A 25,351-nucleotide genomic window follows, 5' to 3' on the forward strand; every position below is an offset into this window, starting at 1 on the left:
ACCCTGTCTTCTGCATCTGTCTCTCTCACACCAACTACCCTCATGTCCTCCTTCACTACATCCATCCACTACCTCCTCTTTGGTTTTCCTCTACACCTCCTACCTGGGAGCATCCTTCTACCAATATATTCACTATCTCTCCTCTGGACATGTCCCAACCATCTCAGTCTGGCCGATAACTGACTTTATTTCCAAGGTCTCTAACATGTAATGTCCCTCTGATGGACTTTTTCCTGATCCTATCCATCCTGGTCACTCCCAATGAGAACCTCAGCATCCTCATCTCTGCTACCTCCAGTTCTGCTTCCTGTCTTTTCCTCAGTGGCACTGTCTCTAGACCAAACAACATGGCTGGTCAACGCCTTTGCTGGCCTTGAAATCCATCCATCCATTTTCTGTACCTCTTATTCTCACGAGGGTCACAGGCATCCTGGAGCCTATCTGGAGCCAGCTGTCTTTGGGGGAGAGGTGGGGTACACCCTGGACTGCCAATCACTGAGCACATATAGACAAACAATCATTCAAAACAATTTGGTTTTTGGAATGTGGGAGGAAACCGGAATACCCGGAGAAAACCCACACATGCACGGGGAGTACCCTTGCAAGGGTACTGGAGGCTCGACACTCCATTTGTCTATGGATTTATGGCTGATCCTTCTCCATCGAGGTGGCTGCCACCAACGCAGTCGTACCTCTTACTTGTCAAACCCGATATCCGGTCCTGTCGGTTAATCTTCTACAATCCCGTTAATTAGTAATTCTATTCCATGAACTGAAGGAAAAGCTGCCATGTTGTGTCCAAACAGAATGGGCCTTTATTTAGGAAGTGAAACAAAAAAGATTGCAATCAACACACAAGTTCAATACAAAACAAACCCAAATCAAAATAAACACCATATTCATTTCTGCATACTGGAGATCCATTCAGTAATAATTATGATGGAACACCTCTTCATCCACTTTTGAGAGCCTATACACAAACTCGGATTTGGAAAAATGAGAACTATTTAGCTTCAAAAGAATTCAAATCATTTCTCTGCAATTGGCATCTTAAAGGAAAGTGCACTTTTTTCATTTTTTCAAATTTTCAAATTTCATCTCCTTATGTGACTTGTCTGTGTGTTCTAAAGACATAAAAACAGCGAAAAAGAGGCAGTTATTGGGGCACACTATTAAAACACCTCCAACTGTGAGGATGTACTAGTAACGAGTACATTCATGAGAACTTTACAGTAGTTGGCCATATTTTGGTGTTATTAAGCATTAGCAGAACTTCCTACCTGGGTGCATTGATTCACATAGCAACACAGAAAGGAACTCTCACCGAGCGTTAACTTAAAAACAAAAAGACATAAGCAGTGGCGGCGCCTCCATTATGTAGTGTTGCCTTTTGCTTGTGGCCTGAGGCATTGTAGCTAGCTGGTGTGGCGTGGGGAGGTGTCACTACACCAGTAACGTAGTTCTTGGGTGTAACAATGTTAATAACAATAATAATAATAATAATAATGTCATTGTAGCTGTTTGTATATCTTTACAACACACGACATGTGAAAGACATGGGTGTTCATGTCTCTGTTTTTAAGTGCATTTTTCCTTTAAAATGATACATATACACATCATGTTTTCCCATATACAAATACAAAATCATACAAATGACTCTCAAGAAGACTTCCAGGAATCCTGCTACTATTGGGTGAAAGAAAAAGGTGGCTTGAAAGAAGGTCAAAAGGAAATAGAAATATGCATGGAAAAAAGTCTCTCCTTTTGTTAGCAAAACACTATCCAAAATAACTACAATCATTTACATCAGTACAAAGATATCTGGGTTTAAAAATAGTTGCAATGAAAAAACGGGGTCTTATTTTTTTCATCCGGACAGTAAAAAAATGACACTGTGGATCAGAAATCTGCAAAATATGCAATGAAAAAAATAAATCTGCATCTTAAAAAGGTTTACACTGTAATTCATACTTTTATACAAACATTAGAAACAGTATTGCACATCACAACACAGATTCGAGGTTAGTCAGCCTTTCAAAATGTGTTATATTCAAGTTTCAAAGCGGGAGAATCTCAAGTGTCTTCCAAGAATAGAATAAAACCTTCCTGTTGCCTCGCCTTCAAGTGAAATGTCAAGTGTGTATGAAAATAAGAATCATATCAAAAACATCGTGGATGTGAGCGGATTCTTTGTCTTGTCTTGGAACAAAATAATTCAGCACTGGAGGGGTGGGGGGCGGATAGACGGTATAATAGTCATATTGAAATAGAAAAATACAATCAAAATCAAATAGTTTTTTGTCTACAAAAATAGTGAAAATAAATATGATATCTTTTTCTTTTACAAAACAGACCACACACGGAACAAAGTCAAAGCACAAAGAACAGAAGTAAAAAGCACACCAGTCAAGTGTTTCAGGTGAAGAGATGAAACAATACATCACAAGAATATGACACGTTCTCCGAACCTGCTGACGACAAAAACTGACACGGGAGTCAAAGTTTGAAGTTGAGGTGTACTCCAAGCGTGCTTAATTTTCGCCACATCACGTCGAAAGACAACTGTACAATGTTAAGTCCATGAAGAATTGCGACAAATAAAACCTCGCATTCACTGAAATAGATGTCAGCAATAACAATGGTGATGATTGGACACCATGTGATTTGTAGATCTCAGTACATAATGAAATTAGTTTCGGTTTCATTCCTGTGGAGTCAGTCGGCCCCGTAACTATGGCCTTGCTTTGTGCTTTGCAGCTGCTGTGTGTTTGGAAGCTAAAGAGAAGGCGTTCAAGGCGCTTGCCGTGCTAATTAAACGCGCGTGATGGTGGACACAAACAAAAGATGACAGACTTCCAAAGTTCCTATACTTGGTCGGTGTTATCTGTGGGGTGTCCAAAGTGCAGCCCACAGCCAGCTCCTTTTGTATTGGCCCGTGGAACAGTCGAAATTTTGAATTTAACAGTGAAATAAGAACTCCACACCTACATGGCCCTGTGTAAAAATGTGATTGCCTCCTCCCCACAAAGAAAGTAACTGAGATATATCAGGTGGAAAAGGTTATAAAGCCATTTCTAAAGCTTTGGGACTCCAGCCAACCACAGTGAGAGCCATCATCCACAAAAATATGGAACGGCAGTGAACCTTCCCAGGAGTGGCCGGCCAACCAAAATGACCTCAAGAACTCTGCGACGACTCATCTGAGAGGTCACAAAAGACACCACAACAACATCCAAACAATTGCAGTGTTCATGAATCCACCTGAAGAAAAACCCTGAGCCAAAAAGGCCTGCACTGCTCAACTAAAAATTTCAGAAAAAAAACATCATCGACCTCAAGCTGAGACCAACTTGGGTTCTGCAGCAGGACAATGATCCACAACACAGCAGCAAGTCCACCTCTGAAGAAAAACCAAATGATGTCAAGGGTCCTGACCCTTGTGCCTCCAATGTGGCTGAATGACAACAATTCTGCAAAGATGATGGGCCAAACTTCCTCCACTGGAAGAGACTCATTGCAAGTTATCACAAATACTTGATTGCAGTTATTAGCTTTAGGGGGCAATCACTTTTTCACACAGGGACATGGAGCTTTGGATTTGTTGTTCTCCCTTCATAATAAAGTTTCACATAAGAAAATGCCTTTTGTGTTCACTTGTGTTGTCATTGACGAATCAAATTTGGTTGATGATCTGAAACATTTAAGTGTGAGAAAATAATAAATCACAAAGAAAAATGACGGGGGTGACACTTCCATGATATTCCTGTCAGGTTTTTCTGCCAATATCCAGGATCCAACGTTCATTTTAACATCACAATACCTCAATCATTTCCATTCCATTGCAAATTTCCCCACTGAGGGACGAATAAAGGCATATCTTATTTCACCTACCCCTTCCCGCCTATATTGAAATATACGGTCCATAGAATGGAAGATCCTTGTAAACATCTCTGCAGGTTCCGACAGCATGTAATATACAGGGTGACCCAAAAAGATGCGTACCCATATTTTATTCGATATACGTTTCCATTGTCGCAACTTTCCACCAAAATCAACGATTGTTAGTTGGGTTACGAAGTTCAGAGAGCATGGGACTGTAGTGAACTTATGTTCTAAAGCCAAGGGGGAACTTATTCAGGCAGGAAAAAGAGTGCAAGGACAGAAGAAAACAGGGACTCAGTAGGACGCAGCCCTAGGAAATCAGTGCGTAGACGCAGCCAAGAACTCGGAATGACAAGGGAGTCACTGCGGCGTGTTCATCCCGAAAGAGGAGTGTGTAAAAGTGATTGACAACTGTGTCAGACGAGTACAGGTTTGCTTGCAACGGAATGGTGGACATTTGGAACACATCTTGGGAAAGCCATAAATTGACTAAAAATTGACAGAAATAGCTGAAACTCTGGTGAATGGTCTTCCATAAACTGAATAATGTGTGGTTGTAATTTGAAATAAATAGCTTTTTAATCAAAGTCACAATTGAAATTTTCATGGGTACGCATCTTTTTGGGTCACCCTGTATTAGCAAATGATTGAATTCTTCTCCAATCATACAGATAACTTAAGACCAACAGCTTGAACAGATCTCAGAAGGACAACAAATAAGAGAATCTGCACTTCGATCACTTGAGGGTCACTAAGAAGGTTACATCATAAAAGTAGTGCATAATTATTTTTTCAAAGCAATCAGGGAGGTCCAGTGAAGGGAAGTAGTGAACAAACAATGAAGAAGTAAATCAAGTGTTAAGCAGTAAACCATGATGACACACTAACAGTACAGTAGCAGGTAGGCCAGCGGGGGCGGAACTCCAACACAGATTGTCCCGTAATATTTTCAGAATGGGAAACAATACAGCCTTCATCGGGCGATGTTGGTATGATTACCAGAGCCTTGGTTTATACACGAACACACACACACACACACACACAACACATGGACGACATCACACACACGCACACAACCACTGAACACCGCTTTTTGTTTTTGTTGCCATACAAGCCGCCACGGCGTCCACTAAACGTCTACAGCAGAATCACGCTTTGTTGTAAACGGCTGGAACGACAGATAAACATCAACATCAGCATGCAAGTATAAATAAGTCTGCCTTTTCCAAATTCCTAGTATTATTTCCAATGGATTTCCAAAGCCACGCCCCTTGATGCTCATGCTACTTCCAACCCATTTGTCTTTTCTTATTCCTCATTGTTCTTCTTTCATCTCTCCTGACTTTCCTTGCATGCTCGCTCATCCAAACATGCACCCCCCACCCTCCCCACGGCATCAGAGGCTGTAAGTGCATCACAGCATTTCTTTTTGTATTTACACGTTTGCTTTGGAAACGGCATTAAATATTTTATCTACACAACTACTCGTATACATATATATATATATATATACATATATATATATATATATATATATATATATATATATATATATATATATATATATATATATATATATATATATATATATATACATATATGTTTGTATTTCTTAGTAGCAGCAACGTTCCTAGAGTAGCTTGTTGTGTATAAATGTTGACGAATGCAGTGAGCAGGAACCCGGAGGTATCAGCCAACTCAGAGGTATCTCTGCATCTTTAGTCGCCAAGCGAAAAGAAGGGATAGTCGCTATGTATTTTATGAGTCACAGTTGGATATACTGCAGGATATACTGCACCAACGCAGTACGAGCCGAGCAGAGGTAGTGTCAGAGTCGTAACAGAGGTGGGGGGTCTGCCTGTGTTGGAAGTGGAACATCTTATACTCACCGTCCGACCAGGTTTTGGTAAGATTCGGATTTCGTAAACATTTTGCCAAAAATGTTGCCTCAGTTTTCGTACCATATTGCACTTAAGAAACAAGTTCTGTGAAACGGTGTTCCCATTTTGCCCGACAAGTTGCAGATTCACCGTGACTTCTAAATAACCTGTCATGGGGCCAAAGACATTTGTGGGTGCCAGCAATTTGATAAAGAAGCTGAGAAACGAGAAATATTGATTTCCATCTCGCCAGGATGTACGGGAAGTCCACATCGACAATAAGTTCCAGATTTTTAATTGTTCTGGATTGTTTTCCATCCATCTATCGCCTTCCGAGGTAGGGTCGCAGGGGCAGCAGCCTCTTTCCTCCCAGGTCCTCCCAGTGGATCCCAGCCATTCCCAGGCCAGTTAAGAGGCTCCCCGAAGTGTTCTGGGTCTTCTCTGAGGCCTCCTACTGGTGGAATGTGCCCTGAACACCTCCCCAGATGTCCGAGCCACCTCCTCTGGCTCCTCTCAATGTGTAGCTTCTCCCGGGAAAATAGTCCTTCCTCCTCGTCTTATGGCTAAAGGACATCCCAGCAACCCGACAGAGGAAACTCATTTGGGCCGTTTGTGCCCACGATCTTGTGCTTTCAGTCGCGACTCGAATCAGCGGCCAGAGTCGGCCAAGAACGTGAAGACCCAAAGTACTTAGACTCCTCCACTTGGGGCAAGATCTCATCCCGACCCAGGACCCAGGGATGGCACTCCATCCTTTTCCGAACCATGGACTCCGGTTTGGAGGTCAACCTGATCCTGTGAGAGCTCCATGGGAGAGTTCCATGGGAAGCCATGTTTTTTGCATTGTGTACTGCATGTAACACTATAGTTATTCTCTGTAAAACTTATTTTTCTTCATGTTTTTAGGTTAATTGGATTGATGTACGGTAAAAATTGTGTAGGTCTCCATTTTCATCTGACCTTTTGGAAGGAATTACGAACAAAAACCGAGGTTCCACTGCATTTTAGACGTGGCACCAGGGGCTATCCTGCTAGTTGCAGGATGTCATGTTGTTGTGTAAAAATATACACCATTGCAGCATTATCCTTTCTAGAACGTCTGTTACGGCTCTGATTCCTGATCCGTGTCTAAAGGAGGCTGGCGCTCCGTAGTTTGGCGTCTTTAAAAGCGTGTCAGCTGTATGCGTCCTATCATTTTGGCTACCTTTGGTTCCTGTCCTTGGCAGGCGACCTCGCTGGTCGCTCACTTGGGAGGGGCTAGCAGCGAGCGCAATAGTAGACTGCCCCCTTCCTGCCCCCATGCACAATCATTCCCCACATCTTCCTCTCATTTCACATAGAAAAATAAGAATTAAAAAAATTTATAAAACTCAATTTCTCTTTTGGAAAATGTCCTCTTAAGAAAAAGATGACAGTACCACAAAAGGAGTCGTCGTCAGAGCCTGGGACGTGAAGGTGGTGGAGAAACGAGGCTTGTGACGGCTACAAAAGCTAAAGCGCTATTGAGAATGGATGACACACCGTTCAGTGTTAGGGGTTCCTACTGATCGGCAGACCCGCCCGTGCACCTCTTAGTTCCAGCGGAAGTGGATCTGGCGTGGGCGGTCCGCACCCTCTTTGACCAGCGGCTTGTGGAACTCCCGGCCGGCGCGTGAGTGGATGTTGGCCCAGCAGAACTCGCAGTAGTACTGCAAGCAGGTGACGTTGGCGCAAAAGAAGGGAGCAAACTTCCCACCACAGCGAGCGCCCTGGCATTCGTCGCACAGTTGGTCGTCCAGCACGTATGGCTTCACCTCCACCTGCAACACCCGAGCATCATAGGGAGATATTTGTACGCCGTATAAGAACACATTTATGGTGCAGGGGGAACTTATGTAGCTATCCTTTCAGCTTTTATCCATCAACGCCTGTCCTATCCCATCACCTACCTTCCATCTATTCATCCATCTACAGACAGTAATCCCTCATTTATGGCATCATTGGTTCCAGACCTGACCGTGATCAATCAACTTCTGCAAAGTAGGGTAATGGAATACATGTAATGAAAGTAATTGCACCCATGTGACAAGGACTATTTACCTATAACTATATAGCCTATAAGTATAAATCTATTTACTCATCTGTGCTTGGAAGAGGTGTGCCATTATTTAAAGGGGTAAGCACTATTTATTTATGTTGTATTATGAATTGGACTGAAGGTTAAGTCCACTGGAATGACGAAGACCTAAGTAAGATGTTGATGAAGAGGATGCCCTCGTGTCATACCCGCTTGTCAATGTCGCCGTGTTGCAACTGTACAAATCTGGCACTGATGGCGGCAATGTAGCTCTGCTGATTGGAGAAGGCCACCCGTCCCGCCCCTTTGGGGTACTTGAGCTCCGGGTCGGTGTCGATCCCCGCGTAGCAGACGCCGCCGTAGAGGCGATCCATAATCATGGCCAACTCAACTGGTTGGCAGCAAGAGAGAGTCATTGAAGATCCTTGGTGGTAAAGACAAAACGAAATATCTCAACGTACTTGCTCTGAGGGGGCGAGGGACTCCTCCCACAAAGATGGTCTTGCGGGGGTCCAGGGGTTGTGATCCATCCATCACAAAGTCGCTGTCGTTCAAGTTCCATGGGCGAATTTGCACCTGCAAACCAAACCCTCCATTGGAACTCCTTCACAACCTGCTGGTGCTGTGGGACCTACCGGTTTATCCTTGATGGTGGGACTGGAGACACACAGGTAGAGCTTGCCGTCCTCCTCCATGCAGGCTTCGATCAAGGCCTGCACTGACGTCTCCTCCTGGAACAGCAGGAAGGCGTATCCTTGGGAACACACACGAAGAACCTCAAGATTCAAATGAAATATCGTCTATCTCCGTCATCCCTCACTACCTTTTGGTGGAAAGTAGGACTTGCTCTCGGCTTTGTGTGGCCAATCCACCACCAGGTGACCAAAGCGGCGGAAGCTGGAGGTTATTTCATCTGGAAGGAAAGTGGAAGAAGATACTGTTCAACATCCTCAAAGACTATCAAGCTGTCATGAAAAATACTGGTTCATATGTCAAAAACACTCCAATATCACTCACACAAGACACCTGTGGCTAGCAGTGATCCCTGTGTGCAGTGTAATATCTTCCCGTAACTAAGAGGAAGACCCTCTTCACACTGCGCAGGCGTGGCAAAACAAAAACAATCATGTCTGCCAAGTAGAAGCTAACTGCCAACACATGCTTGCTGTTAAAAAGCTTGAATTTAATACAGCTTTTGAAGAAAAACACTTGACAGAGTTTTCAAGGCTCAATCTGATGGCAGTTAACGCGGCCACGTGGCCAACTCATGTGGCCAACTCTTGCCCGTTTGTGTGTGACAATCAGAAGGATAAGCAATTTCGTCTAAGAAAAGCATTTCCTTGGAAAACAAGCGGCATAGAAAATGGATGGATGGATGTCATTGCAATGCTGCCTCTGTCCACCAGACGAGCCCAGAGGGAGGCTGATGTCATTGCAGCACCATAGCAGGCACCAGTAAATGTGTTGTTCAGATGGAATCCATTATGCAATTTTTTTTCATTTTAGTTTCTTTTCTATTTATATACCTTTTAAGTGTTAGGTTGCTGTGTGACGATTTTAGTCCTGGATGATTGGTATCAAAATTGACAGCATAAAATCCTGATCAGACTATCCTTAACATCAACCAACATTAAGGTGCATCAAAAAACACAATTATTGAATTTTGATATGGCTGGGTACTAAAAGTATTCCAATATATGTAGAAACAACACATACAAAATATTTTTCCAATACATATTATTTAGGGGTGCCACCATACATCTGTTTTTGTGGAATAAAGTGAACAGTTCAATGGTCGCCATGGAGATTTGAGGTCAGCAAAGACTGCAGCTCAAGAACTCTGAGGTGATCTTTATGTTTTTGTTGGTATTTATACTGCTATTACATATTACTAGCAAATGTGTGGTTTTGTCTTTGTAATTTGAATGATTTGTAGTCATATTTATAGGTATTTAGTGCTCATTGCCTCTACTGTAGCTAACGTTAGCTAGCTACAGTTTGCTAATGACAGTTAGCTAATAGCTGAGCAAGCATAACAACAACAGTAATATAGAGTAGACAGTATTGCTGATGCTTCCTATTTATTGAGAGATCAAACACTAAAATCATCAACTAAAAAGACGTGATATAATGGATATGTCCTCACCTTCATCTATGTCAGGCGGCAGCCCGCCCACAAACACCTTCCGGGAAAAGCGCTCCATGCGTTCCCCGTTCTGATGGGGGTAGCAGCTGGTGGAGCCCAACACTCCTGGGACACCCTGGTTGCCATGGCTATCATTCAGGAGATTGTCCTCGATTGGGAAAAGAGACGAGCGTCCTGCAGGTGAAGAGAATACAAAACGGCGAAGGTGAGGCATCTCAGGGTCCAATGCCGTCAGGTGTCATTATTGTTTTATTTCACGGCGCGTGCTTATGAGACCAAGCACCTGGGGATTATCTACAATCCATTTTCTATGTGCACCAGCACAAAGCACACAATCATCCATTTGGAAACATCTTTCAATGAATCCGGAAGCTTTTGCAACACCAAAATACACAATAAAGAGCACTTTTGGCCCTTTTTAAAAAAGTGCACGTTGACCCTGAGTGTCATCTTGCAATGATATTTTTCCACAGACTATTTTGAACTGTTTCCTCTCCGGACTGATGCATTCGAGTCGCCACAGAGGGCAGTGGCATCAAGATGAGATAATCCTTCCACAACAATCTGCAGTAGTACCATACATATCCAACAGGGGGGCACAATCTCTACTTTATGTCCCTTTGTGAGTTTGTACAGGGTCGGACAAAATGATCTGACACATTTGTAGGTTAAATAAAAGGCAAATAAAGTCAAGAAACAAAAAAAGTGTTTTTATTTTTGAAAAGTACATATAATGCCATTTTGCATTGATTCTTTATAATGCCATTGTTTTTGGTTTCTTGTTCCATTGGTGAGCATGGCACTTTCATTGTGGAAACGTTTATTGAAACAAAGGAATCTGTAACTGCAACACAACAAGTGTTCTGTTTGCTCTTCAATCTTGGTAGACATGATCCCGTAACAGCTGGAAACACCAGCTTGTTATGGTTACCTACTTCACAGCTACTGGATCTGCATTGAAACGAAATCAACCGGCCGACCTCGCACCGCCAGAACTGATTCAATTTTTAAAACATACTAAAACAGCATTATATGTGCTTTTCCAAAATAAAAACACTTTTTTTCGTTCTTTAATTTATTTGCCTTTTATTTAACCTACAAATGAGTCACATCATTATGCCTGACCCTATAGTTGCTTTCAGTAATTAATTGGTTCCAGACGAGTGAATTTTGCTTATTTTGCTTAATTTTGCTTATTTAATATTTGGGTAGTTAGAGCATGGATTACCTGTTTACTACCACCACCTAAATACACCTTTCAACATTATTAGAACCTTCTAGACATGAAATAACAACCCTAAAGTCACCTTTACACACCTATTGCCCAATATAGTAGACAAAATAAGACATAAATAAGACACATGCTCATGGGTGTTGCTGTAAATGTGTTCCAGTGCTACAGGAACTGAGTAGGTGGCGGACCGGAAGTGACATCAAGTTTGGGAGTTTTGTAACTTTTTTCCGAGTGAGAATACTACTTTTTCAACTTCAATTATTTCTACTTTATTCTTTCAATTTTCTTCTCGTAGTTAAGAACACATATTCAGCTACACAATAGCATCAAAACCATACCTGGGAGTCCAAGTCAGCTCAATTAACAGAACAAGCCAGCGAGTCCAACGAGCGAGTTAGCGCTAAGCAAGTTCACCAAGCTCCCGATCTCATTCTAATTCAATGTTGTTTGAAAAATGCAATTGGTAAGAGATGACATACAGCACCTTAAGTATACTGCGACAAGAACATCAAGCAAATCCATGTCCATCAGCTTATTAGTAACCTGTGTGAATTTCAGTCATTAGGTGTTTGTAGAACCGCAGCGTCTAGAACGCGAGCCGAATGCAGACTCAAAACAACGAAGCATGCCACATGAAAAACAAAACCACATAGCACGTTTACCTCGGCGTCTCCCATAGCTCCTGGCTGCATGTAAACAAAGAAGAATGCAAGATTCACACATGCTCGTCCTCCTCATAACATGCATGATAATATGCACACGTCTGTTTTTATGCCTGTTCCACATACTCTACATTTGTTAACTCAGTACCCACAAACACTGACTTCCATATGGGCTACTTTGGGTGGAGATCATTACCGTTCAGCATCAGGAGCCCGTCTGCTGTCGGGTTTGGACATCCAACACGACCTGCTGCAAAAAACACACACACGTTTATTATTAGAGATGAGAGATTTGTCTTGCATGCTGTTTTGTGGTTGACTATGACTTATTATTAGTCTACATTAAGTCAAATATAAATAAAATGCATTCCAAAGGTAATGTAAACAGTAGTAGAATTTATTGTTAAGGGAGGAAAAAAATCCAAACATAAATGGCTCTGGACAAAACAAAAGTGTGTCATTTGGCGAAAAAGTAACACTACATTTCATAAAAACATAAACATAGCATCAGTAAAATACGGTGGTGGTAGTGTGATGGTCTGGGGCTGTTTTGCTGCTTCAGGACCTGCAGGACTTGCTCTGATGAATGGAAGCATGAATTGTGCTGTCTACCAGAATTGGGCGATATCGCCCTCAGAATATCACAGGATGTATCACAATATGACGATATAAAACGATATCAAATTAAACATCAGCTGACTCTTAAGTCTTAAGCTAAAAAACTTGAGCCATATAATGAAATACACTTGTCTAAAATTGTAAAGCACAATTATTGATTGGTAAGAAAGTGGCCTCTGCACCATTGCGCCTAAATCTTCAACAACTGTAATGCCTGTGTTTGTGATGAAGGAAGATGTCGTCTTCCTTCATCACATACAACTCCAACTGCAAATGGAAGATACGTATTTGTATGACACTGCCTTTAGTTAACGCTTATTCTGATGGACAGTCATGGAAGCATGTTCCGTGTGTGTAGAATGTGTAACGTTCCTTCTCCTCACAATGACTGCATTTCATCATTCATCTTTGCTTTTTTTGAAAATGGCATCATTCATCTCGTATATCCGCCACGGCGCAATGTCATCAACTTGGCTTGTTTACGTTTTATCATTTGTACCGGTACAAATCATTTTCTTATCATTGGAAGAATCTATACCAGTATACCAGTATACCAGTACATAAAATATATCGGCCAAGCCGACTGTCCACTGAGCTCAAGCTGAAATAGATACATTAGAATAAAAGTCATTGAATAAATAACACAAAAACATTGAAGAGACCTCTCTGTCTCTTATCTTGTTCAGGCATTTTGGTGCATTTTTGATGTAGATAATCTACAAATGGGGTCCATATTTTAGCAAAGGCTAAAACAGGCTTTTGATTGTGAGCTATATTTTTTTTATTTCTATTGATATGTGGTTTGTTATTAAATTGTTCCAGTGGGTGATATTACATGCTATTTTCTTTATCCGGTTTTAAAATTTGCATTCTTAGTGACAGAGAGATGACGAAAAAAAAAATGCAGTCAATGACAAGTTACAATGGACAAAATGCGTTTAATTACGATTAAACATTTGAATCAGCTGACAGCCTCATTTGACAGGGACATTTCCCCCTTGCTAGGCCCAAACATGCCTTTTTAAAAAAAATGCATGTATTGGTAATGGTTTTATTTCATTTGAACATGCATCAGATTACAATTGAGTGCATCCCATAATCAGTTCCCAGTTCCACATGTCCAAAAGAAGTAGGAAGAAGCAAAGCTTATTAAATCCTACCCCTCCATCTGGTACTTTTACAATCAGTAACTGTTACATTTGTTCACTTCCTGCTTTCCTAATATAATTTAAGTGAGTTTTTTCCACATACTGAAATGCTATAAAAGTGCATAAAAGTGTTTCAGATTTAGTTCTTCCCTGAGATCATATTTCTCCTCTCTTGTAGAAAAGTATTGGATGACAATTTTCAGTAATTGGTTATTTTTAGCCTTATGCATTATTTTAGCTGTTTGAAGTATTTGTGATTTTAAAAATAAGGAGTTAGTATGTTCTCTGTAGACGGCATTATGAATTATCCTTTTTTGCAGTACATTTAGCGAGTGAAGATTGCTTTTATAGTTATTAGCCCATATTTCCACACAATAAGTAAGATATGGTAGAACCCGAGAGCAATAAAGAGTGTGGAGGAATTTCTGATTGAGAACAAATTTTGCTTTGTTCAATATTGAAATATTTCTGGCCACCTTATGTTGTATATTTGTAATATGAGGCTTCCAGCTCATATTTTCATCTATTACGATCTCCAGAAGTGTATTTTCCATGTACTCCGCACGTAAAATATGCACTTGCAGATGTGTATTCTCCTAGCTTTACGTATTGCTTCCTGTCAGCTAAGTAGCTTTTGACCCAGTTCAGAAGTCCCATCCATGATCGATAATTGGGGGTTCCATGTTTTGGAACCGCTAGCAGCCGCATCTAAAAATGGCAACAACCCCCAATTTGCAAAGGCCCCCCTCACCTCTCTCGGCAGGCGATCGCATCTAAAGTTAGCCGGTGTGCTCCCACCCCCTTTCTGTCTGCTGTCCAAACTAACCCGTGTCATCTCCACCTGTTCCTGCAGGAAGAACAACTAACCTGCCACAGACGGTGGCGCATGGGGGTATGTGCTGATTTGGAATAGAAGTGACACCAACTACTATCTGCACATGCACTACGATAAAACAACTATGACATGAATTGCATGGAAGCTTATTTTACAAACACATGTAAACACCTTCATGAGACCAAGTTTGACTGTGTAAGAATAGGATAACACACACAGACCATGGCAATGACGACCTTGCTTGGGAACTACAACACTGTCCGTATAGCGGTTAACTTCTTTTTACGCTTGTACAACGGTCAGGACTCTCATAACCCTACCCAAAATTTAAAAAAATAGCCTTGACATCAGAACAGATAACAAGATGAGCAGCATGTTTGAGCGGAGAGGTTGAATTGTAGTCCAATCGTCCAATTGTAGTCCAAAACTGAATAACATTTTCCTCCAGCAATGGCCACATAGGGAAAAAGAAAGGATGTTCCGACAACTTTATCCGTTGTTTTCTTTGTTTCTGATAATATTTCAACTTCAAAAAAATCTTAAATAATCTTTGTAATATCCAGGGTCAGCGTGAGAATATAGTATTATAGTATTTATAGTATATAGAATTATAGTACTCAACATGAATTTGACTTAAATATGCTTGTATGCTCTCCATTGTGTTGCAAGTTCAGTCTTAACAAAACAGATAAATGAATACATATTTCTTTGGCGTGAAATTTATGTCCCTTATAGGGGCATCATTAAGAATAATGAAAAAAAATGAAGATGCTAATAGTACAGTTAAACATTACCACTTCATCTATGTGATCAAAATCGGCCAATTTCACTCATGGATGATCGGTATCGGCAGCATAAAAACCTGATCGGAGCATCCCTACTTTACACCTTTAATATTTAATACTTTTTCTCCCTACCAAATTTTCCAAAAACTGCCAACTTTGTTGTTTTGCTTGTTTTTGCACATTATGACTTTTTAAAATTTATTTTTTCTTGAATATTTCAACTTGATGCTACTTAAATGATTTGTCCTCATAATATTACAAAGTTATTCTTTTTGGTTTTCATATTTTGACTTTATTTTTCGAATTTACTGCTGATTTTTCAATTTGGACTGTTTTACATCTTTGGAATGTGCCGCAGGCCAATGGGAAAACAACCATGGTGGCAACAATCACTATCACTATGGCCGCCCCAGTATAGGCCATTACCAAATGGTGGAGCTCGACCAGATCCAGACCCAGTAATGGCCCTTTGCGGACCGGTGGCAAATTGAAGTGAATAGGAAATATAATAATAATAATAATATAATCATGCTGTTATCGGCTGTACAAGCAATACTCATCCTCCTCTCGCTTGTGTAGCAACGGGATCAGAGCTGGAAGGTCGTATAAATACGGAGCTGTATTAGGCTCTCAGCGGGGAGAAAATAAGCTTCGGTGCAGAAACACTACACAGCTCCCTTGCACCAAGCCAAGTCACTCACACACACACACACAAACACACACTGCAAGGAAAGTGATAGGTGCTCCTCACCTTTCATGGGCTCCTGCTCGGCCCGCATGATGTCAATCAGAGAGCTCTCCAGGGAGTGCATGTTGAGACTCTCGTACATCCTGGAGCGCTCCTGGAAGGACAAAGGAGCATGTGAGAGCTTTTGTAGCTTCTGAAAGCAAACGTCATCGCTTCTGCACTGTGTCTCAATGGTAATACGATAATAATAATAATAATAATAATAAAGCTTCTACAGTATTTGGTTGAGCATGAAAGAAAGGGTGCAGTGGTCGGATTAACATTCCGTATTTGTTCACTGTAGGGGTCCTCAAGGTATGCTGGCCAGGAAACAAAAGGGAAGTAGGAGTACAGTACACGTACACGACTATTCTGGCTCATATTTTGTGCATCAGCTGTCACTATGAACACATATTGTACATAGTACTCATTCCGTGACAGCTAATTGGTTCCATACTCGACTGTAATCAGTGAAATACTGGGTTCGGGAACCGGACTCCTCAAGAGGGGCTGGACCTTCTTCTACTTTTTTGTCAATTCCCTACGCGTTCAGGTAAGAATGCACTTTGTGGCACCTTATGATCTCGTCGCTGCGATTTGCAGACGACGTGGTCCAGATGGCCTCGTCAGGCTGCGACCTTCAGGTGCTGTTTGCAGCTGAGCATGAAACCTCTGGGATGAGACTCAGCACTTGCAAAGCACCTCCGAGGCCGTGGTCCTCAGTGGATTACAGCCTACGGGTTGGGAGTGTGGTGGAGGAGTTTAAGTCTTGGTCACAAATGGGGCAAGGTTGGAGCGTGAGATCGACAGACGGATTGGTGCAGCGTCTGCAGTTTCGATTTACCAGTTACCGATATCTACAGTATGTTCCCACCTTGTTCCCACCTATGGTCATGAGCTTTTGGTGTGACCAAAACAACCATATTGTGGATCCAAGGGGCGACTTTCCTCCGTAGGGTGGCTGTACTCACCATAAGAGAATCTATCTGGTAAAAATCTTTATGTGTAACATCAAAATATGCCAGGTTATGACATTGCCACCTGCAGAGTGGCTACTCTATTTTAAATTTTGTGGGTGCAGTTTATATACAGTAAACCTCTGATATATCGGATTCAATTGTTCCCACTGGTTTTGTCCGATATAAGCGAAATCCGTTATATGCGCATACCGGAAAATGTCCGTTTTACGCATATATCGGATTTATATCCGGTATATGCGTAAATCGGATTTTATCCGTTATAAAAAGGCACTTCCTTGACTATGTTTCCAATGTACCTGGACTGGGCAATGAAAAGAGACGTAAGGTAATGAGAATGTAACTTTATTGGACTCTGAGCATAAAAAATTGTTAATTAAGCTAGGCCCTGTTACGCCCGTCAGGCCTACGTTATTTCCAATAGTGAGGTTAAGATCTCATTCACTGCTGTGCTAGTATTATTGACGTCACTCACTTTTATATATAATATAAAATATTACATATAATAAAATAATATAAATCGCGCAGGCAACGCTGCAAATGACGTCGTATAGCGGCCTGTCACGATTTGGCGAATCGGAGCGCCACGATGCGGCCATCCGATATATGCGAGGGAAATTTAATGGAAATGCATTGGAACGGGGCTGGAGATTTTGTCCGAAATAGGCGAAATCCGTTATAAAAAATCCGATATATACAATGAATTTTTATTGGAAATGCATTACAGAAAAATCGGTTCTTTTTTATCTGTCCGTTGTGAGTGAATTTCCGATATATCCGAGTCCGATATATCCGAGGTTTACTGTATAACGTTGCAGGAATTGAGGTCATATAATGGATTAGAAACATTGTGATAGACTAGAATTAGCGAGGGACGACTGTATTCCTTTTATAACGTGTAAGCTAAAAGGCAGACGTGTGTCAGCGACCAACAGACGTTAAACAGAGGAGGACGGAAGGGAAAAAACAGAGTCTGAACAATTTCTGACCTGACATTGTTTATGGAAATGCTTCCTGGAATATGAACATCATCCTGCAGCTCACTCATAATGTGGGCTTTGGTCCAAGCAGTGCTTTCAGTCTGAACATCTTATCTAGCTGCATTTAGGCCAGTGTTGTTTTTCAGATGCACTGATGAAACCGGAAAAATAGTTGTTTCATGAAGAGAGGAAAGATGGCCACTGTCCACTTCTCAGTCCTGAATTCTGATGACACTTGAATTGCCAACCGTGTCAAAGCAAAGGCCATTCTGAGTGTGACATGACACACACACACACATTTTGCTGCTTTGAAGCAGTGCATGTCAGGGACTCATTTGAAATACAGTGCCATCATTCCGTTTGTACAATATGAGCGACTGGAGGTCCAGCGAGGCTACTACATGGAGATTAGCGTTGGGCGCAGTCATCTACCAGTATACATTCTTACAATGATGAGAAAATGACTTCTACTGGTATAAATGATAAACGGAAGCAAGCTAAGTTGATGACTGTCGCCCTGTACCTCAGCATGTCGGGCCCTATGATTTACCTATTGACAAAATGGCGGAATTGGCCAATAAAACAAATGTACTGTTTACCGTTGAGTCTTGGAGTAATTGCCATAATGTGAATGCAATGCTGTCGTCGTGAGAAGAAGGAACATTTGTGTGGTGAAGTATTTACTTGGCAGGCGGAGCGCTCCATGGTGGCACAGTCATTAAAAACACTACACCGCCATCCACTGAAGTAAAAAGCGGCGATAAACACCAGCGAAAGTTGGCAGAACCTCCTCTGACGGAGCCTGAATGGAAGCCAGCTGGGTTAGCTTAGTTTAGCATGTTAGTGCGGTTGTGTGTGAGTGTGGCTGGATGAATATATTTTCACCGCGTCGTGTTTTACCTCCTTAATGTAAAGAGCGTTTTATAACACCCGATGACCATGTGCAGGTTCTGAGTGACAGAAGATGGGAAGCATGTTTATTCTTGCTAACCTGTCTCAAGAGAACAAGAACTTCCTGAATCTTCTCAGCTGTGTTGTACAATCCAACATCCAGGAAGCACAGCACCTTGCTATCAAGTAGACCTACCAGGGAAATGCAGTCGTGGGATTTCATCCCATTTCTCCTGAAGGACAGGAGCTTTAATCTGGCGCTTTAGACCGCTCAGGTGCCCTGACAGGAAAAAACTGACACCGGAGGAAACTCAAAAGGAAGTACACAAAGGACGATAGTCATGCAGATGGCAGCAGAAGCGTGCTGGGCCCATAACCCAGAGGTCCATGGATGGAAACCATCCTCGTTCCTCGCTACGTTCTCGTAGGTGGTGTTTCTTTTACAATCCACATTTGAACACCACGTCCATGACAGACGTTGTGGAGACCCCTGGCAGTCGGAACTGGGCTGCCATGTGTTGAGCCCACAGACTTGTGCTATGTTGCAATACGTCAGGCAAAGCTAGCACCGGCCGCTCAAGGGGTCACCAAATGTGGAGATGTGATTGACAAGGAGACGGTATAAAGCGTTTCCTCAGACAACAACTGCTTAACAATGTCTCGTTTCATGACCCGCAAACGCAGGTTTGTGGAAAAGTGTGACCTGCCATGCTATGCTATGAAATATTAACGTAACTTTATATTTGCATTTTGCTGTCTTTATTTTCACTGAGAAACTATTTATGTTGTTGTTACTTGAGTGGTGGGATTAGCCACAGTAGTTTCATTTATTTAGAAAGAATACACTTCTTTTTCGTTATTTATTTGAAATATGTATATTCCACATTCGGGCCACACAACGGAACACGTTTCTTTCCTATGGTGTTGTATGTATTTTTGTCCACGAGCATAAAAATGATAATAATAAAGAAAGATGTTAAGCTCATTCAATATCAAAGACCCCCCAACGTATTTATAGATATTCGTTTTTTTTGTGCATGAGCTTTCCATTTAACGGCCACAGGGTGGCAGAACTGCATTTGATAAGCGCTCGGCAGGTCCTGTCAAAGGAAGAATCACACACAGGAAGGAGGAAGTGAGAAGTGCAAAAAATAATGTCCAAGTTAAAATTATGCTTGAAATTTATGTTTTCATAAAAAGCTGGTTTTCTAGTCCGGAACAGATATTTTCCTAGAACTTATTTATGCTTTCCTGCTGATTACAAAAAATTTGAAAAAAATAAAAAGAAACTTTTTTCCCTGATGAAAGATGGGGGTCTAATCTTTCTCTTGGTAGGTTGCATCTTCATACAGCTATAGAACACAATATTCTGCCAAAATTGTCAAAAATGGCCACCCCTGATGGGGTTGTCCTTTGAGTTAAAGCTGTAATATTATCAAAAACAAACAAAACAGCGAATAAAGTAAATTTGGTTGCAAAAATAATTGTAATGTTGAAAAAAATGTTAACACATAATTAAAATGAGATGAAATATTTCATTGTAATTTTCGGAAGTATGATGTACCTATTTTGAAATCTAAATATTGTGAGAATGCATTTTTAACTTTTAACATTAACATTTTTAAGTCACACACCTGCAGGGGTAACAAGGCGTTGCTGTTGCCGTCGGTGCGGAACACGTTCTCCTCCATCCACGACTTGGGCCCCAGTGACCCTCCAACACGGGGGAACTTGGGCGGAGCGATGACGTTGCTCTGGAAGGCCTTCTTGAGGGGTGAGGCGTGGCCGCCCCTGCGGTGGTCCCAGCCCCATGACGCCCCGCCAGAGCTCCAGCCGTTACCCTGGTGGCCCCCCCAGGGTGATGTCTTCGCCACGGGCTGTGTTGAGGAGAAGGGAGAGCGAGGTTGAACCTTTAAAGGCCACAAATACAATTCCACCTCCTATCCCGCCTCTGTGCCCCCGGTTGATCTGCCCCTGTAGCAGGGTGGGTAATAAGATTTAGAGCTTTAAGACTTAAGTATTGTGCAGCGTACGCACTCTCCCTCTACCTGGACCTTCAGTATCCTAACTTGCTTTCATCTAACGTGGAAATGGAATGCAGACATAGTTGGAGAACAGAACACCACCTTCTAAATATGCTTGATAACATTGTTATAGTCTTTATACTACGGATTGACCGATATGGGTTTTTTGGGGCCGATACCGATTTTTTTCCATCACCCATATCCGATGATTTTGCTTGGGCCGATATTTGTGGCCGATACTGCTTTTGCTCCCTCAATTTATACGAAAAAATGACAATGATAACAAATATTACAGGTGTCAAGTTTAAACAAATATTTACTGAAATGTAAACACTGAACACAGTAGGATTCAGCTTTCTTAAACACACATTTAAACGGCATTATCAACTTTAAAAGGAGTAAATATTCAACCATGTGCAAAACATTTATGTCGTAGTTTAAGTTTTATCTAGCATCGATGTGATGACTGCTCCTCTGCAGTGTGACGCGCACCCCCCCCCCCCTCGCCGCCTCCACACACAAAAAACAAACACATCACACTGACACAATTTAGTAAGATATATAATACATTTCTCATCATTAAAGTTCGTCTTCGTTCGTTTCCTGGTTTTCAGACCCACAAACTAACCTATATTATAGCGTCGCTGGGAGCACTTCCTGGTTCCCAGCATGCTGTGCGGCACTGTCGATGTAAATAGTTGGTCAGTTTGTAGTTAAAGTTGCATAGTCACACCATGACTTAAACTGTTATGCCTAGCGGTCACCCAGTGAAACGTGATGGGCTGTGTATGGTGTAAAAAGCAAGCCGATCCTTACTTTATACGCCTATGACACAATATAGCAAATGCAATAACAGAAAATAAGACATATTACATAAGGTAACCATGTTTTTTATGCTCTATCAAAATATTCCATTTATAAATGAGGAATCCCACTGGAAGGGCTGCACGGTGGATGAGTGGTTAGCACGCAGGCCACACAGCTAGGAGAACCGAGATCAATTACTCCCTCAGCCCTCTCTGTGTCGAGTTTGCATGTTCTACTTGTGTGTGGGTTTTCTCCGGGTACTCCGGTTTCCTCCCACATTCCAAAAACATGCTAGGTTCATTGGCCACTCCAAATTGTCCATAGGTATGAATGTGAGTGTGAATGGTTGTTTGTCTATATGTGCCCTGGGATTGGCTGGCCACCAGTCCAGGGTGGACCCCGCCTCTCGCCCGAAAACAGCTAGGATAGGCTCCAGCACCCCGGCGACCCTCGTGAGGATAAGCGGTAGAAAATGAATGAATGAATGAATGAATCATGCCATTGAGAATTGTATTCAACCACAAAACTGAATTCATAGATTTTTGCTGCAAAATTAAAAGTGCAAAATTGCGAGGGATTTTCCAAGTTTAGCATTTGCATTGTAAATACCGTATTTTTCTAATTATAAGTTGCTCCGGAGTATATGCTCCATCTGTCCAAAAATGCATCATAATGAGGGACAAACATATAAAGGTGGCATTTATTTACAAATCTATTTCACTAAATGAAAGTGTCAGTTGTTCCACAACACAATAGCTGGCGCTAAGCAAGTTCACCAAGCTCCCGATCTCATGCCCCATCACAAGCCTAGAGTGCCCTCTGGCGGCTTCACTCCTTGCTTCATGTTGGTCAGTATGAATGAACATTTAAAAGTCCTTCTCACCCTGGGCCACGGCAGAATTATGGTTACCCTCTGAGGGTAAAACTATATCAATGTGTAATCACCTCATGATATTATTATACATTTCATTATTAGTATTTTTACAGTGACTGAGAAACTGAGAAACTGACACTGAAAGAAGTCAAGACGAGTGGAAATTTTGATTACTTGACTATTGTATCATTTTTTAAATAATTCAAATATTAACAAACTTTTGAATTTTTTTTTAAAACATTTTTTCACTTTAGTATGTATAATTTATATACTATACAAACAAATTGTAAAACAAAAGTGTAAAAGTTGAACTTCATCACACAAAGGAGGAATTTAAAAATATAAAAAAGTATTTTAAAAAATGTAAAAAAAAATGTAATCTAACATTTTAATTTAAATGCATATAAAATGTATTAAAATAATAAAACAATAACAAAAATAACTAGGGTTAAAAAAGTAAAACAATACCAAAATTTACATCGATATGAAAATATTTACAAAATAATGTAAAAAAAAATACTACTAATAAAAATAAATAATACAAATAAATTAGTAAAAGTGTATATTCCCAGGCTTTTGTGGGCTGCGTGAAATAGATTTGGCAGACTCTTTTGCAATGATACCTTTGAGTGCAATGTGGCTTCACCGAATTAATAGTGCTGGCTACTAATGAGATACAGTCCAGATACTACTTGGTTTGAGGAAACGCCAGTATTGGTTGATTGGCATGGGTAAGAAGCAGGATGCACCACATGATTTTGTCTGTGGTTGTACTACAGTACCACTAAAGGTCTATCAGACCATTCTAATACCGGGTGGTGGCATCATCATCATCATCATCATCATCACTCAGAACAATGCATTGTGACCTGCTGCATGGAATCATCTGAAGGAGGCTGGTGGTGCTCACCTGGTGGCCTTGGTTGTAGTTGTTCCTCTGCTGCAGGAAGGCCCCGTGCTGGGGGTGCATCTGAGGGCTAATGGGGGACCTGCGGCTCTGCTGAGGCTGCTGCGGGACCGTGAAGGGACCGCCGAAGCCCTGCACGTTCATCCCGGCGCACGGATTAGCAGACACGGGGGAGAAGCTCTGGAAAAAGGCCGGGTTGATGGAGGACGGGATCCCCGTGTAGAAGCTGCTGTCTGACTCCGTGCTGGGCAGCTGGTTGACGGCGTGGAGGGAGCCCAAGGAGGGAGGCGCGGGAGGGGGCGACGAGCTTGTCTGCACCGACCAGGGCGTGCCGAAACCCGGGAGGGAGGGCGAGGGAGAGCCCCCGCCGGTGCTCTGCATCTCCTGAGCGGGGAGGTTCGGGAAGGCGGCGCCGAGACCCCCGGACAACATGTTGCCGTTGTTGACGTGGTGGGTTCCGGGGGAGTCCATCTGGATCTTGCGGTGTTTCACGGAAGTATTGGCGTCCTCCTCTGAGTACCGAACTCCCCTTGAAGGTCACAGGCGGGCTGGCTCGAAGCCTCTCTGCCGGTTCCGATTCTGGTGATCCGGCGCCGACGAGCTGCTGTGGCTTTGTAGCGATTTTTTCCTGCTCGGTGGTCGGGGGTGTGTGAGAATGTGTCACCCCCGACACCCCGGCATGTTTTGGTGACAGGACGAGCCGGCCGGGCCGCACTGGCAGCAGAACCCGCAGCAGAACCCGCAGCAGAAGCCGCCCTGTTTGCTTCCGAAGCAAACGTTTGACAAGAAGCTCGTTTAGCACCGAAAGCGGTCTGACATCTTCCCTTTTCCCATCTTTTCTTTTAGAGGGGGGTCTTGCTAGCCGTTAGCCTCGATGTTCATGACGGTGCTCCGGTGCCCCCCCTCCTCCACTCGGCGGCTGCGGCAGAGGATTAAAGTCCCAGACGGAACTACGTCACGACCGCATCACGCCTCCGTGAGCTCGCCGCACAGGCCCGCCTGTAAAGAGGACCGCATAGATGACGTCATGCATGTGCGTGTCCCTCATTATTCATAAAGTCCAGTTGTCATCATGACCTTTATCATGAATTATGATAAGAAGCATGAATAAGTTGATCAATATGTTTATTATTGAGCTTGCCAAATATGTATGGTACAGTGCTGCAAATAATATATTTATGTTTAAACTATTTCATTGACTTCAATGTCATGTATAATGAATGATAAAAAGTTCATTCATAACAAAATGGCCATTCACGTTATATCTTTATGCACCCACATATTTTCTACGTTGTCTGTGTTATGCTTCACTTTCAACAAATTCTTCATCCCTTTGGCTTGTGAACCAAGCGCTCAGATACGCCGTTCAACATCTACGAGTCCATGGAACTCCAGTTTTTGTGGAGCACCTATGAGTAAGTAAAGCTACAATCTTTGTTGGGAATCCGTGGATCTGTGAAACTTCAGTCTTTGGAAAGCACTGATGAGCCAATCAAGTTTGAGTCTTCGATGAGTAACGAGGAGCAAACTGTGAAATCCTAGTCCTTGTCCAGCACTCGGGAATCAGTGAAACTCGAGTCTTCATTGAGTAGCTTGTGAATCTGTGAAACTCAAGTCTTTGTCGAAAATCTGTGGAGCTGTGAAACTCGAGTTTTTGTCGAGTTCCCGCAAGTCAGTGAAACTTCTTTTGTCTAGTTGCTGTGGGTCAGAGAAACTGGAGGATCTGAATCTGTGAATCCGTGAAACTGGAATCTTTGTCGAGTATCCACGAAAGCTATGAAACTGGAGTTGTTTTTCAGCCCCCTTGAGTCTTCAGTGAGTACCAGTGAATCAGTGGAACTCAAATCTTTGTCGAGCACTCGTGAGTCATTGACACTCGAGTTTTTGTCGACTTCTCATGAGTCAGTGAAACTGAAAG

General features: G+C 42.2%; 1 protein-coding gene and 1 long non-coding RNA gene across 4 annotated transcripts; one reads left to right on the forward strand and one right to left on the reverse strand.

Annotated features, from left to right (window-relative positions):
- Nucleotides 1-802: 802 nt before the first annotated feature.
- Nucleotides 803-24,385, reverse strand: cpeb2 (cytoplasmic polyadenylation element binding protein 2). 2 transcript variants are annotated; one of them, XM_058074423.1, is made up of 11 exons: nucleotides 23,437-24,384; nucleotides 20,456-20,698; nucleotides 15,998-16,088; nucleotides 12,057-12,110; nucleotides 11,861-11,884; nucleotides 9,965-10,138; nucleotides 8,642-8,731; nucleotides 8,454-8,572; nucleotides 8,280-8,394; nucleotides 8,028-8,209; nucleotides 803-7,561 (listed from the first exon to the last, which is right to left on the reverse strand). In XM_058074423.1, the coding sequence occupies exons 1-11, from the start codon at nucleotides 23,902-23,904 to the stop codon at nucleotides 7,334-7,336; spliced, it is 1,788 nt and encodes a 595-aa protein (XP_057930406.1). In that variant the 5' UTR covers nucleotides 23,905-24,384; the 3' UTR covers nucleotides 803-7,333. The 2 variants fall into 2 exon arrangements, with proteins under 2 accessions (XP_057930406.1, XP_057930407.1); XM_058074424.1 differs by lacking the exon at nucleotides 11,861-11,884 and having other exon boundaries at nucleotides 23,437-24,385.
- LOC131130184 (uncharacterized) lies at nucleotides 9,512-14,594 on the forward strand. Of its 2 annotated transcripts, none has more exons than XR_009129971.1 (3): nucleotides 9,512-9,663; nucleotides 9,980-10,169; nucleotides 14,480-14,594. It is a non-coding gene; the product is annotated as an uncharacterized LOC131130184 (long non-coding RNA). The 2 variants fall into 2 exon arrangements; XR_009129970.1 differs by lacking the exon at nucleotides 14,480-14,594 and adding an exon at nucleotides 10,438-10,652.
- Nucleotides 24,386-25,351: the final 966 nt, after the last annotated feature.

Source organism: Doryrhamphus excisus, chromosome 5 (genome assembly GCF_030265055.1).
Source record: "Doryrhamphus excisus isolate RoL2022-K1 chromosome 5, RoL_Dexc_1.0, whole genome shotgun sequence".
NCBI classification, from domain to species: Eukaryota; Metazoa; Chordata; class Actinopteri; order Syngnathiformes; family Syngnathidae; genus Doryrhamphus; species Doryrhamphus excisus.

Bases quoted from the DNA above. Each gene is read 5' to 3' on its own strand.
- cpeb2 (XM_058074423.1), bottom strand. From the start codon at position 23,904: ATGGACTCCCCCGGAACCCACCACGTCAACAACGGCAACATGTTGTCC. The intron at 20,699-23,436 runs GTGAGCACCACC...TCCTCAACACAG, and splicing joins ACTACAACCAAGGCCACCAG to CCCGTGGCGAAGACATCACC. The intron at 16,089-20,455 runs GTGTGTGACTTA...TTGTCCTTCCAG, and splicing joins ACGCCTTGTTACCCCTGCAG to GAGCGCTCCAGGATGTACGA.